The 15,302-nt window shown below is 39.3% G+C and overlaps 1 protein-coding gene across 5 annotated transcripts in view; it reads right to left on the minus strand.

The window, feature by feature from the left end:
• Positions 1 to 15,302, minus strand: part of GRIP1 (glutamate receptor interacting protein 1) — a 224,981-nt gene that overhangs the window by 71,356 nt on the left and 138,323 nt on the right. For all 5 annotated transcript variants that reach the window (XM_065627702.1, XM_065627693.1, XM_065627683.1 and 2 more), the window contains exons 3-7: positions 8,903 to 9,038; positions 7,815 to 7,960; positions 4,612 to 4,695; positions 3,702 to 3,777; positions 2,212 to 2,357 (exon numbers count right to left, since the gene is read on the minus strand). In XM_065627702.1, the coding sequence (XP_065483774.1) occupies positions 2,212 to 2,357; positions 3,702 to 3,777; positions 4,612 to 4,695; positions 7,815 to 7,960; positions 8,903 to 9,038 (588 nt within the window). The remainder of the gene's footprint in view (positions 1 to 2,211; positions 2,358 to 3,701; positions 3,778 to 4,611; positions 4,696 to 7,814; positions 7,961 to 8,902; positions 9,039 to 15,302) is intronic.

The following is a 15,302-nucleotide window of genomic DNA, read 5'->3' on the forward strand; positions in this document are numbered from 1 at the left end:
TCGACCCTGAGGTGGCATTACAAATAGCCTGTCTTGTGGGTAACACAGAAGTCGGGGAACAGAGTAACATTTCTGTAATTCTTAAATTTCTCTTCATGGCTCATATCCTCCCTTCCATGTTACTACCAACTTTGACTTCACCGCTCCTGAGCAGAAGTGAAGATAAAAATCAGCATTGTTTTCCTGGGCCAGGAATCAATGGATTAGGATGATTCTATTCAATGACTCAAGGATGAATGATTTTCAGTCTTTGTGCCATGATTGTAATATAACTGCAAAATGCAAAGAAAGCTTCCCAACAAAAATTTTTCACACCACAGCTAGAAAACTATGCAGGGTGTGCAAACTGAAAAAAAATCAAAACCTACAGAGGGCTAGATAAGATCTAACAAAATCATAATGTATTACAAAGAGAGCCTACTGGATCCCTCCGTATTTTTTCTTGCAGACACTGCAGGACCACCATTCCATACATTTCCCAGTGTTTCATTCCTTTTTCCTTCCTTCCTTCTGACTACACAAGTCTGAGGTTCTTCTACCTCCTTAAGTTTCCCCAGGATAACACATCCATTGCCAGGAAGGCAGGAACAATAAATCCAGATTTGTTACTGAGAAAAAAAGGGAGATAGCAGAGTTTATTCAAAGAGAGAATGACATGAAGAGATCGACAGGCAGGTACTGCCTGTACAGTTACGACCCTGCAGTTCCCAGATACGATCTGTATCCTCCTGTAATGAGCTCTATCAAGATCGCACTGAAAAGAATGTTCCTGCCTTGAACAACTTGCAATTCAGAGCACAACAAGGCTTGTCATCAGGTGGTTTTGTCCTCACACAAGCCTGCAAAGATTCCTAAAAGATTCTTAGTGAAATTGCAGCTGATTCCCTCCCTGGGCTATACAGAAGAATGGGGATGGGAGTTTTGCCTGGAATGAAAGCTTCACTTGGATCTTTGTCTGTCTAAAGCCAGGGGTTCTTTTTTTCAATGAGATCTTGCTCTTAGAGAAAGTGGAGCATAAAGAATCTGGGTTTAACTGTGATGATAGATGGGGTTTGGTCATCCATCATCGTCCGGAAAAAAAAAAAAAAAAAGAAGAAATAAATTAGAAGAACAACTAAATTCTAGCCCTCTTCAGGTGACAAGATCACCCACATTTCCATTTTCTACATGGGAGGTTCCTGCCCAGACGCTGAGCTGTCTCCACCTTTCTGGATGTGAACCTTGCATGAATGTCCAGCAGGCCTGCCAGATGCCATGCAAACCTGCCACTCCATCCTTGACAGTTAAGTAAACAAAGATACATAATTAAAAAAAATAATAATCTATGTCTCAGAGAAGAACTACGAAGGCTGTTCCAGAACAAACAAATATCTGACATTATTCTTCTAAGTATTGATCTTTCCCAAGGCTTTGAAGTTTGACAGTGCTATTTCACAAATTCCTATGAGGCTGCTTTACTGCTAGGCTAGAAATCTGACTGTAGAAGTAAGGAGCAAAAGAAGAGAAAGATCCCCAAACAGAAGAGAAATATTTCAGTCTGACTGGTGAGTATTTCTATTTCTTGCTGCCATGAATTTTCTGTATCTTGCAAAAAATGGAGGGGAGATGACACCTTCCAAAACAAATGGAAATAACTCAATTCCAAATCTGTTACGAAAAATCAGCTGCTTTCCTTGACTTTCCAAAAAACCTCCCTTCAGTGAGTTCAATCGAAGTTTGTATAAAGCGTAAGCTCATTTTTCAAACCATAATTTGCCACCTCTGCATTTCTTAACAAAATTTCTCTTCCCTATTGTTTCCTATGTGGCAGTTTTGTGACTTTTTAATAATGTCTTGGCCACCTAGCAGTACTGGCGAAAGGCAAAAGAATTCCTGTAAGAGCAAGTAAACCCCTCTTTCATGTGACAGAGAAATGCTTACACTTCATTAACCTTTACTACAAGCTAGTCACTGGAAAAGTTACTTTGCTAGAATCCACACTATGGTTTCACTCTACAAACCATGAAATGTCAGAATGCTAAATTACAGTAAAATACTGCTCACCTCCTTATGAACCCAAGATTAATGACACGGTGCAGAAGGGAATAACAGTGCTAGCAGGAGCGTAACAGGTCACGATCACTTCTGAAATAGCTCATCAAGAACAGGCAGCAAAACATCACAGGCGGTTCCCAGAACTGAAAGAACTGAAGCCCCCGCTTCTCAACCTACCCATCACCGAGACGTCGTATTCCACCAGCAGAGTCGCCTCCTGTCCGCATTGTTTCAGAATGCTCATGGCTTCAGCGTGTGTCGTTCCCAGCAGCCGGATCCCATCAACACTCAGCAGCCTGTCCCCAGGTTTGATCGTGCCCTCTCTGAAGGGAGATTAAAGGAATGATCTCTATTAATGTAAGATAAACCGATTTGGAGATAATGCCATTTTTATGCAAAGCGATTCTCTCACACCCTCTCTGACATCTATCCTTCTTGCCTTAACACTTAACATTTACTTTGACAGTGAGAATGTTCAGAGGGCACAGAGGAAAGGAAATTGCTTTAATTGGAAAGTCAGTGACTGGAAAACGGCTTAACACATAGCTAAATAATCAAGTCATGTTAAATTGCAACTAAGTATAGCTTCTGCTTCAACATATGTTTTCTTTCTGCCTTGTCCACACAACTCCTCTTTCATACATAGATAAACACCTCCTCCCACGATATTTTCTTAAAAATATGAGGTGCAAACACATGGGTGAAGAAACAGATTGCAAAATATAAATGTCCATTTACTGATTTTCTTCAAAAACATACTTTACTCAGGTAATTCCATTTTTCTTCCTCCCTAAAAATAATTTGGCTATAAATGTACACTGCCTCCCAGGCGTATCACATAAAGTACTCAGAATTCTAATAGGAAATGAAGTACTAATGTTGTCAGCTCAAGAACTGAGGAGAAAAACAAGGCAGCAAGGAGGATGAGGGTGGGAAAAAAGGGTGAGACAAAACACAAAAGCTCTCTTTAAATGTTAGCTTTTGAATTCATGTTTCCAACGTCAAAAACAATATAAGCTACAGAAAATCAGCCTGCTTTAAATAAATTGCCCCTTAAGTTTCTTGAATGGTTTAAGGACACAAATGCCATTTCTGAAAATATAATTAATAAATATAAAGTTAATATTCTTTCTTTATATAGATACAAGATAGTATTTCATGCAAATATGTTCATTGGGCCAAAACACAAATCTGTATTCAGAAATTGTCAAGCTGAAGCTACGTGTGAACGCACACCAGTTATGTACAAACATCTTAAAATAATAACACAACAACACATGACAGTATTTTTCTGAAGTGCAAGAGAAAAAGATAGTGGTGTTAAGAGTATAAAAAGCATAATTAAGAGCTACACTAGTTGCCTGGAGACTGCAAAGAAATGTGCTCTAATGTATTCTAATTATTTTAAGTTGATTTTTGGAAGTGTTTAATGGCAAGGTCTTGAAACATGCAACATACTAAATTAAAGTTCACATACCCCATGATGTTCTGCGCCTCTCTGGCTGCCTATTATTGTTATTATTATTACGATTAAATGCATAAACCATGAATTTCAAAAGAACAGGTTTGAGTATATCCACTTCATGCCAAATCCTAACTTCCGTCCCATATAATTCACCTTTCGCCATTTCTCTTTCACATGCACTCCAGAGAACGATGAATTGTACCTGTCAGCAGGCCCTCCAGGTCTAACACATGTTATTACAACAGGACGAGATTTATTTCTGTCATCGTGTGCTCCACCTAGAAAAGGAGAAGCGAGAGAAAACACACCTTCATTTTATGCTTTCATTTCCGAGAGGGAAGTCTAAATCTTGCAGTGTGCACAGTTAAAGATAGACTAAAAAGATCAAAAAATTACCAAGTCATTAATGTGAACATCCACTAAATTTTACTTTAAATAAAACGGACCTACGGTATGGTATGGATGACACTTCTACGTTTATTATATTTCTACACTGTGATTCTTAATAAATGTATATTCTTTTCTTAGACCCTCTACTCTGCAAACCTCATCTCGATGTGAAAAAAACCAACATACTTCAGATAGACTCAGAATAACGAGTGGCCACAAAGGAATTTATATATTAAATTAAAAAAACCCAAAACACAACAGTTTTCCCTGAAGAAATTAATAATTCATTATTGGGGTATATTACTTAACCGCTGCATGTTTTCTTCTGTTCTCTAAGTCAGTGATAATACTTTTGTTGTACAATTCAGATCATCAGCATGTTTAATCAGATTTCATACTTACTTACACAAATACTGTATGTGAATCTTTTGTAAGACCTACAATCTTCTTGCTGATTTCAGTGGTAGCAGAATCTGGTCTTATGTGAAATGAAGTTTGTCATGTTCTTCGCATAGTTGATTAATTATTGTTATTCCATAAACAAAAATTAGAGCAGTTCATAAAAGCCGTACATTAATATATGGAAAAAATAATATATAAATCACAGAGGTTTATACAAAATGTAAGTCATAAATCTTAAAATTATTTCTTAGTGTCATAAAAGCTCATCACTTTTTTCTGATTTAGAAAATACAGACAGTTCACATTTAATGATTACTCACCTCTTATTACAAATCCAAAAGTGTTCCCCTCTTTATGTAAAGTAACTTCCACAGTTCTAAAGATGAGACCCGATCCTTGTACAGCTAAAAGAAAAGAATTCCAAAACTTAATTACTATTATTTTTCTAATTATACACACAGATTTGCATATTTTGCAATTTAAGCTAGCTATTATGTTTCTGGTCATACAACTGGAAAGACTCTACTACAGAACAGTAAGATTAAAGACCTGTAATTAAATATGACTCATCCTCTTTTTGAGAAAATTTTGGGCCAGATATTTTGCAGATTGCCGATGGTTTGGAAAAAGAGCCTTAGATGCATCTGACAGAAGAGGAATTTGAGCCCTACTGTTAAATTGTGGTATAATTTTGCTTTTCTTATAGCTACAGAAGAGAGCTGGAAAAGATAGAAATACACAGCAAGACATGAAAATGACACAGCAAATTCTTAAAGCTACCTATGGAGTTGGTTGTTCAGCCACAAACCCACTTCTTTGTGTTGCTTAAAGTCAAGACAGCCAAGATTTTTAGGGTGTATCTCTAATCTCAGATTGCTAGATTAAGATGAAAAAAGTATTTTGTATAATAATATTTTTTTCCTTTTTCAAAACATAACATGCCTCCTCATCATTGGTGACTAAAAAAATCTTTGACTTCTAGTCAAGTCAGGATTTTCTCTGTAAGCCCTAGAAGAGTGGTGCACAGCTGGATTCAGAGGTGAGAAATCTAATGCACAAACCAACACATCTGGGTGTGATAATCCACTTTACAGAATTTGAAACTACTGTTGTTAGGAGACCAACAGCCAGTTTACTCTTAGCTTTGACAGGACAAAACTTTGGCAGGGTGTAAGAACTCCCTTTTCCAATGGGAAAAGGACACTGGGCAAAATTACACGTACACACACTTCCCAGCCTCCAGTAAGATACTGAAAACAGAACAACACACATAAAGATTAAAAAACAAAACAAAACACCAAAAAACCCACCCCAAACAAACAAACAAAAAATCAAAACCAAACCAACCAACCAACCAAAAACCACAACAAAAACCCACCACACCAAACCAAACCAGAACAGGGGAAAAAAAAACCCACAACAAAAAAAACCTCCATGAAACACGCTGTACTGTACTTTTTTTTTGGTCTTTCAATTCCCTGTTAAAAAAGTTACTGCAGGGAACCAAAACAACCCAGTGAAATCAAATAAATGTAATTTCCTTAGGAAAACAGGTGAAAGATCGCCCTCCAAAGCAGTGGTTTACATGGCAATAATTCCCGCTACAGCTTGAACGCCAGGACCGTGTTACTGAAGTCCACGTAGTTGGTTCCTTTTCAGCTAGAAATGTTTCACTGCCTGAAAAGGACTGAGTTATGGGGAAGAGAAGACAACTCTCGCCTTCATTGCTACCAAAATTCCCGTTTGAAACGTTGAGGTGGCTCATGCTGAAAAGAGCAGCTGGATGCTCCTGCTGTGAGCACTGCCAGGCAGGGAAGGAAGCACGAGGGAGAGTGGGATTACTAGTGCTCAGCCAGATTTAATCCATCATTATTTAAGTACTGACAGTTCCCTACTCCGAAACCATGACAGGGGTCTCTCTGAGGGGGCAGCTGTGAGAGCAACAGTCGTATTTCATTATGGGGGCAGGGAAGGAGGTGCCAGGACTTCACTACAGGGCCTACTGGAAAACTTCTGTGTATAGTGAAGGTACTGTGTCCAGCTTGATCACTAGAAGTTAATTGGAACAACCAGACTGCTCATTATCTCCAATTTTATTAGCTATGCCTCTATGAAGGGGTCAGGAATGCCAAGGACTAAAAGAAAAAATTATGATTGCTACTATAATTTGACATCTTGAAATCCTGTTCCAGTGGACAAGGGTGGCACATATCCAAACGTGGGTGAAACAGAAGTGCAAATTAAGTGCCAGTAAGTATGAATAAGTGCAAAACAAATAATAATTTGAATAATTTGAATAAGTGCAAAACAAATAACGCTCATGAAACAACTACATCTCCAGTAAAATAACTCTGAACTCACTGACTTCATTAACTGAAATACCGCGTTTCTGAAGTTCTCTTACCACAAGTGAACACTAATCAACAGAGAACATTCAAAATGTATTGAGGCGGTTGTGAGGAGGTCACAAAAGCAACCGAATATGTGATTAGACTAACTCCTCAGCTGCTAGAAAGCAGTGGGGAGTTCATCCTCTTCTGAGCACCTAAGAGAGTGATGGATTTTTTTGGCTTCTATTGCAATGAAAGTCTTTATTTAAGGCACCAAGAGCTTTCTAGCTGGCTCCACAGGTTTTTCTGCCCAAACACCAGCAAACCATACCTTCTCCGCTCCAGCAAGCAGCACGAAGGAGCACACACTCTTTCAAAGGTGTGGCTGGTGCAGGCCCCTTAGCGCCAGGCAGCCACTTGCTGCTCACTCCTTCACTTTAGGTCCCAGGTTTCCACCTCACCATTACTCTGCCTTTGACTTCACACCTGAGAGCCTCGAATCCCACAGATTTTTTCCTACAGGCACACAGTCACAGGCATAAGCGCAAAAAGAAAGAGCAAAGGAGAGGTGAGGAAAACGTTCAGTAGCACTCTGTGACTTCAGCGTCAGCATAAATTTGTATTTTGAAGACAGCGAGGAGCCCTTGTTTCGGTCGCACAATTCTTGCAGGTTTCTGTATTCCCACAGCCTACCTCACTGTGTCATCTGCTCTAGAAAGGAGATGTTGCCTAAAAGTGATGTAAGAAAAGATGGAAAACTCTGAAAGTAAATTGTTTATCTGGGCGAGTGGGAAGGAAAGGAAAAGGCAGTGGCAGAACTTGCAGATATTCCTTGGTCTTATCTCAGAAGATCCTACTATAACACGAAGGATTCTTTTGCCCTGGAATCTATTTAATCTAACTCCCAGTATTCAAAACTGTAAACAGACAAATGAAAAAATAGTGGAGGTTGACAACTGTGCTCTGCCGTTGGCTGGATTTATGCTCCTAAAACACCTGAGCATCTCTGAGAGCATCTCCCTGTACTGCCAGTTCTTTCATACTGCTGCCACATTCTATTATAAGCCAGAGGAAAAAAACAAACAAAACAAAAACCAACCACTACCCTAAATGCAGATCACCAACCTTACCCACCTCACTGCTGACAACACACTTGCTATTCTGCATGGGTTTCAGGTTGCTCTGTTACTTACAGACTGGAGGCAGCTCATACTCCACTTCTAAAACAACCCTCTCGCCAACGTTCTTGAGCAGGCTGATGATCTCATCATGGCGAAATTTGGTCAGGTTGATTCCATTCACAGATTTTATGTAGTCCCCTACATCCAGCTGGTCACTCCTAGGAAAAAAATACATATTCCTTTTGTTAAAGACAGATCTGCTGGCCCAGACTAACTAAATCCTCCAAATTACTGTATAGTACTGGTAAGAAATATTTTTCCATTCCTCTAGATTAAAACAAGTTGATCTTTGAAATAGGAAGTAGCATTTTAAGATCTTAATCTAGTCTAGCTTCTTAAAAATAACATCATTGCATTATTAATTTCTGGTACAAAACCAGCTGTACAATAAAGGAGTTGGATGATTCGACTGGTTTGAGCACAGGATCTGGGCAAACGTCTTCTTCGTGTCTCCATCTTTCTGTCTTTCTTTGGGAAGCATCCAAAACTGATTTTTTTGGAAAACGGTTGCCTTCACAGCTGACACCACAGCTACAGGGGATAGGCCACAGCCCAAAAGTGTACGTTCTGCTCAGTTACTTGGAACGATTTAGCTTAACTTTTATCTTTTGACCAGTTTCACTCATGAATAACAGCTTTTTGATTTCCACTGTAGTAGTAAGCAAGGTACCTATGACTTTAGACTTCTTTTTGATCTTAAAACCAGTTGAGGAACAGGGTTTTTTTTTTTAATTAAATTATGGTAGTATTATGGTTATGTTTTAAATTTTACTTTTTCCCCTCAGTATTTTATGCTGTTTCTCTCAAGTTTTTGTTCAGAGACACAAAAAAGGATAAATAAAATTTATATGATTTAGAAGAAACTTAATTAGTCTTATGATGACTTTCAAATATCTCATTGGTATTTCTAGTTTTTGTCAAAGTAGCCTTGAGGGAAGAGGGGAACCAGCTGTTGCTGTTTCTCTCCGAGCTCTCTGGTCTGATGGGCTGCCATTATAGATCCATCTAGTCACATATTTGTTAGTGACCTTTCTGATGAGGTACGTATTTCTGAAGCAATCACATCTTATAACGCATTTTGTGGCTTGAGATGTGGTTACCTAGCAGCGATTCCTCCTTGACGAAGGTTAGATACTCTTGGTTTTCCATCCTTGTCGATTCCACCCGATACTGTAAGCCCTAGGGTGGTGCCTTCTTTTTTCATTAATTCAACTATTGTTGAACCCTTGAATTCCTCTGTTGAAAGAAAATTATTTGCATTATTAAAATTTAAGCAATAACACAGATGTTGCCTTTCTAAAATGTCATCTACTTCCCAAGAAAATCATTGTGTATGTTAATAACGTGTACATCTGGAGATTCTTTATGTTACAATTCACAAGTTCTGTCCGCAAGGCTCTGCATATAGATAAACCTGAGACATATGTTCTGTAAAAGGTTATTAAAAACAACATCGATGTGCTAGTATACTATACAAACCAAATAAATACAAAGTCTGGCAACACTTACAACTAAGGGTAGTTGTTTCACATTTTTAAAAACCTGCATTTTCTCATTTTCTGCTTTCTCCCTCTGAACCCTACATTTTAGAAAATACTTCAACCAATTAACTAAATAGAAGGGTAAAAGACACAATGATATGAAGATACTAGAAAATTTTAGATCCAAACTCACTTTGAGGGCACTAGTAGATGTCAGATTTAATCAAAACAATCGAACAGAACAAGAATCCAGATGGAGATTGAATGTATCAGATCTTAACAGCTTTATTCCTTATTCTTACACAAATAGATCTCCACTGTAACTCTGTGAAATCTCTGCAGAGCAGGTATAAAGTAAGTGAAGGGCTTTCATAGTTTTAGTTGTATATAAAATTTCCCTCCCACGCTGCCTGGGACACCCTCTCCTGCAGTTTGCCCATTTAGCATTATTGGAAAATGCCAAGCTAACCTCACAAACCTCAACAAATGCAGGTCACCTGCAACAGAAAGCCTTGAGCTCTCAAAAAGAGATGTCCTTATTGCACATGGCTGGTCAAGGCAATCGACATATGTACAGTTCCAGCATGGCTGCAGCTGTTTGGAAAGCCACGAGGCAACCATACATCATGTCCAGTGTTTCCAGTCAGAGACCTATTAAAACCACCAGCCTTTGATATATTCTGGAAAAATGCACAAAGTCTTATAAGATCCACCCAGAAAATGACGACATCCTGGAAGGATCATCCATCTCTCTGGTCATTTCAATATGACTGAGACGATGACCAGATAGGTCTTGACCTCAGGATGAAGAACAACTACCCTGAATGAGAATTGCCAAACCTGAGCAGCACAGAGGTAATGGTTGTCTCTAGCCCTGGAGGAGTATCCTGTAAACCTTGGCAGCACTTCTAATAGGGTTAACTGCTGCATCTTTTGCAGACATAGCATCATCCTATGCAACGTTCCTCCTCCCTTCTAGGTGGGCTGACAGGCTCTTCTTTCCATTCTGGCTGATGATGACCTCACTTCAATTATTCATTTTTGCTGTTATAGAGCACAACTTGAGTGCTTGGGCAAGAATTCTCCTATGCTTACAAAGCTTCTAATAAGACAAAATTCTGCAGTATATTCAGTCAGCAGCATGGGTTGTTGAAATGAGTATTTAAGAAGTGGAAGGTGTATTTGTAAAAAGATAAGATTTTAAGAGACTATTCAAAACGTGCCTCTGTCCAGTCAGAAGCAGACAGTAGCACAGCTACCTGATGCATTCTCCAACCTGGTTGACATCGAACCATCATCTGGCATCATTTGGAAGCTATTGAGCTTGTACAAGTTTGCTCGCATCTGGCCTTTTTGACAGTTCAGAAAGAACAGATGTGACTACCTGCATGAAGACATGTTGCATAGCTGTAGGAGATCAAAATGCTGCTTTCAGTTTTACAAAACCCTGCAGTTATTCATAATGATTACAAGAGTTAGTCATGGTACTTGCTGCAACTAAAAATGCTGTACTTTTGCACCCATGATGCAACCTCAGGTTCTTGGCTGATGTATTACACTTGTTTATTCAGGGTTTACTCGATCATGAGATCTGCAGTCGAAAGGATAATCCCCCCCTTTCTCCCACCTCCGAAACTGAATCCTTCCTTTGTACTTCTCAGTAGTACAACCTGGTTCTCAGAACCATCTCAGATTTTTTTCCTAACAAATACTTTGCTAGAACATGTATACAGGATATCAACAACGCCCTGTCCATGCCTAATCTTTTGCCTTAGCATAATACTGCCACATGTTTTGATCTTTTATATAGGTTCTGAGTTGGCAGTCCAATGCTGGGAAATACTCTGCTGCCTGAAGTGACATGTAGGGCAGATGACCCATGCAGTGCTTTGAGCTATCTAATGATTATACAGTTCCCTGCAACTACTGCCATGGAAGTTAATGACTAGGCTCACTCCTCCTTACCATCTACTCTGACAAGTTTCTGTATGGCTCTGTCAACAGAACAGGGATCTCTAAATACTCCTCCTTGGTACGTGGGAGGGAAATATGCACCAATGTTGTAAAAGGAGTGCTGGTATGAAATGCTCATTGCTGACTAAGGTGACCTAGGAGTACACAACAGTTTCATTAGGTCTGTCCCTCTTAAAGATTTTGCAGCTTTTTTTTTTTTTAAAAAGACATAATAATAGCAGGAAGAAATGAAACTGCCTAAGCTGGTTTTGCTTATAAGAGGCTGTTATCACTGGAAGGGCTCTGAATCAGGCCCATTTGATACCTCAGTTTCTCTATTTTACATCTTTGCCTTCTAAAATCACACATGACTACTGTTCTTATAATGCTGTACATTACCTATTTACTAATCTGCACTGTTTTGACATTATTATTACAGAATAATCCCAATGGAGTATTATCAAAATGCCCAATATCAGAGTAACCCCAGTTTAAATGTCCCTTCCAACCCAAACTATCCTATGATTCTATGACTTCATTTCCAATCCAACAAGGAACTGCATCCATACACACTTTCCCTAACTAATGCAAGGTCAGTCTCTATTCTCTAGTTAACATAAAGCTACACTACTCTTTGTGGGTTAAAAATCAAACTACTTCAAGTATCATCACTCATAATTCATTACTTAGGCCCACCAGCAAACTCCTAATTATTGAGAAGTCTCTGGGGCCTGTTCTTTCCTACGTGGACTCCCACATTGCTAACAACATTAGCATAGTCGGCATCAGAAGGGAAGGCAAGCAAGTTATTTCCAGATTTCTTATAATTTATGAGTAAACCAGGAATTGAATTTACAAGTCTTTTGCTTAGTGGTAAACTGAATATAGAACATGAGCTTAAGAAACGTCTTTGTACTCGCTAACAGTTTATGAAGTACCAAATATCAGAACACCACTCTTGCAGCACAGCTCTGTGACATGAACCAAATGAATTATTCCAAAATGAAACTGTATAGAGAGAAAAGATGGTCCCAAGTCTATAAAAAGCCCGGATCAATACCATTTTACACTTCAGTTGGAGAAATAGCTTGAGAACCTCTTCCCTCCCACCATTAACCACTCAGCGGCACTCAGTGAAACGCGGCTCCCACAGGTCCTGCCTTCCCTCAGACTGGGGAGGGTTTCCAGCTGGGCGCTGGGACCTGCACTCGGGACCATCGGTGCATCCTGCTGCTGCAGGGATAGACCATCCCGGGCATGTTTGTCCATGCTGCACCAGCTGCCCTACAGCTTTGCTGGCATCCACCTACCTCCAGCACAAGTCTCAGGGATCCCGGTGAATACTGGAGATGGGCTTGGCAAGGGGAGTGCAAACACGTATATTTGTGCACACACATCCTTGCGCAGATATGCAGACATGAGACGAAAAACAAGGGTTCTGCGCCAAAGAGCTTAGTTTAGCTCTCTGGTTCTGTAAGGTGGAGCACACAGAACAGCTGAACTCAGAATAAAACATTACGCTGTTGGTTTTTTCTTAATTCCTGATCTGGATGCTCCTCTTAGGTCCACTGCTGCAATACTGTTGTGGTGTGTGCCTGACTTGCAGCAGGGTCAGTTGGTGTAACAAGACTATGATCTGCCCTGCAACCTGGCAGTCAACAAGGATAACAACAGAGAAAAAAAAGAGAAAAAAAAAAACAGAGAAAAAGAAAACTTCTACGATAAGCAGGTGCTCAAACACAAAACTGGGTAAACCTTACTGTAAGAAAATGAATAAATGGAACAACTTGCAGGAAAGTAAAATTCAAGAAACACCATGTCAAATTAATTTTTCTGCAAGGAAAGTAGTATCACGATAAAGCTGCTAGAATTTTATACATGATCAGACTTTTTATAATTTCCTGCCTTTTGATGAATGTAAATAATATGCTTTAATGAATAAAAAGCATGGCAAATAAATTGACTCATGAGATTTCTGAATGTGAAATATATTCACTTCTTCAAAAAGAAAATGAAATACTCGGCTACAGAAGATGTTTTTTTCACAGAACAACATTTGAAAGCTGAGAGAACTCTTAATAAAAAGTTTTATCATTTATTTCCTATATTCCTGCAATTTTATATCTTAATTTACATATTAAAGTAAAACTGAAAAATATTTGCAGTCATTCCAGATATTGAGTGGGGGTTTTCCGTCCCTTTTGTGAAAATCTGATTTTAAAATCCAAGAAAATTACTAAAATCTACACAATCAGGTTAAGTGCTTGTATTCTCCACCTAGTGAATTAGTTTATTCGGTGCAGTTGGGACAGAGCATAAATAGAACTTAACTTAAAAATAAAAAACCCCTTTCTGTTATTGTTTCCTACCAAAAGACATACATAATCAATAAATAATTGGTAAGTCTGTTGAAAATACAATCAGTGCTGTCCTTATATGGATTTCCCCTGTATGTCAGCAAAAATTCCGCAGAGAAAACATTTTGCTTTACATTCCAGTAGGCATCTGATGGCTTAATAAGAATTCACATAAAGATAAAGTCAATTCTTAAGAAACAGCCGTTTGTTATACCGGGGAGATCGCATCTACTCAATGTTGCAAGTCCTGCGGGTAGGTGTATTTCTCTGGGAGTGACAAGAGGGATGTCAAGAGATGATCGATGTTCCATTCACTGTCGCCCTTTTCCTGACTGGCTGTTTTCCTGACTCCTAAAACACTTAAATTTTTATTAAAAACAATCAAACAAAACCACATTGGTGAAGAGAATCTGGAAACACGGAGCTGACCTTAACCTACTCTGGGCAGTCTCCTCCAGCCTGTGGAGGGACAATCCCCAAACCAGTCCTAGTTCAGCACCCACAACCCACAGCACAAGTCAAACTGGTATGAGGTGCATCAGAGCACATCCACAAGGCACAACACGCTGCGGTTACCAACAGGACTGTAAATTTAAAACAACGCCAATGCAGGTTCCCTCAGGTTGGTGGCCGGGCTAATGTGACTCTGATAACTTGGAAAATGTTGCACAGGCGAAATGTTAGTACGATTTCCAGTGAAAGCAAGGGAGATGGGTAAGGTTCAGGCACTTGCAAAGACCTGCCTAAAATAGATCCAGTTTACATCAACAACTATTCTGACGGTGTACAGGGCATGAGATAACCCTTTTTTTTCTTTTTCCAGCTATAAAAGCATCTACAAGATGATTTTGCTACTGCAGAAACACTATCTAAAAAACCAAATACCTTCCACCAGCGCTTATAAACTTGAAAAAGTCCGACTGTTGCCTGGCCTAGGCATGACATAGTAAAGCAAATAATGATACTTTATGATGAACCGCAGGCATCACATAGGATGTGATCACATAACTCACTGAAAACAGCAGCACAACTCTCATCTGGGCTGGTTCGTTTCTCACCTAACAAGAACCTGTTCTTGTTCTTGTGCTATTTGGTTTTTGGGTACATTTTTCATATTCTAAGGCACAGAAATGGATACCGTGGCAGCCAACTGTCTCTAAATCAAAACTGAGGCATAAAGCAGGGGTGGGTCTTCAATTTAGCATCAAACATAAGAATTACATTTGAAACTCTTGTTTATACACTAAAAGGTTAGAAATAAAGATAAATATCCCAAACTGAAATAAAATAACCACCAACTGAAAGCCAGTAACAGACAAAAAAAAGCCACTTAATCCTTAGTAACATCATCTTAGCAGAAGTGTATTGGAAGAAATGTGATATATGACACAGTTATTGAAGCACACCACAGTAACTTCAGTAATTACATTTCAGATGTGAAATGTTTAGCGGGACTATACAAGTAAGACCCTTTCTACAAAAACAGCTATTCTTTGCGAGTGCGACAAACTCACAATCAGCTGTTGGAGAACTGCGTTTCACTTTTCATGGTGACCAGAGTTCAACCACGATTACCTTCCGAAGGCACAACATTTCCATCCCACAGCACAGTCCTTACAAACTGTCCCAGTGCTGTTCCATCAGCAGCACAGCCACGCCAGCAACAGCACATGTGTAAGAGCCAGCATCCCGCTCGTGTCTGAATCCAC

This window comes from Caloenas nicobarica, chromosome 1 (assembly GCF_036013445.1).
Source record: "Caloenas nicobarica isolate bCalNic1 chromosome 1, bCalNic1.hap1, whole genome shotgun sequence".
In the NCBI taxonomy this organism is placed as follows: domain Eukaryota; kingdom Metazoa; phylum Chordata; class Aves; order Columbiformes; family Columbidae; genus Caloenas; species Caloenas nicobarica.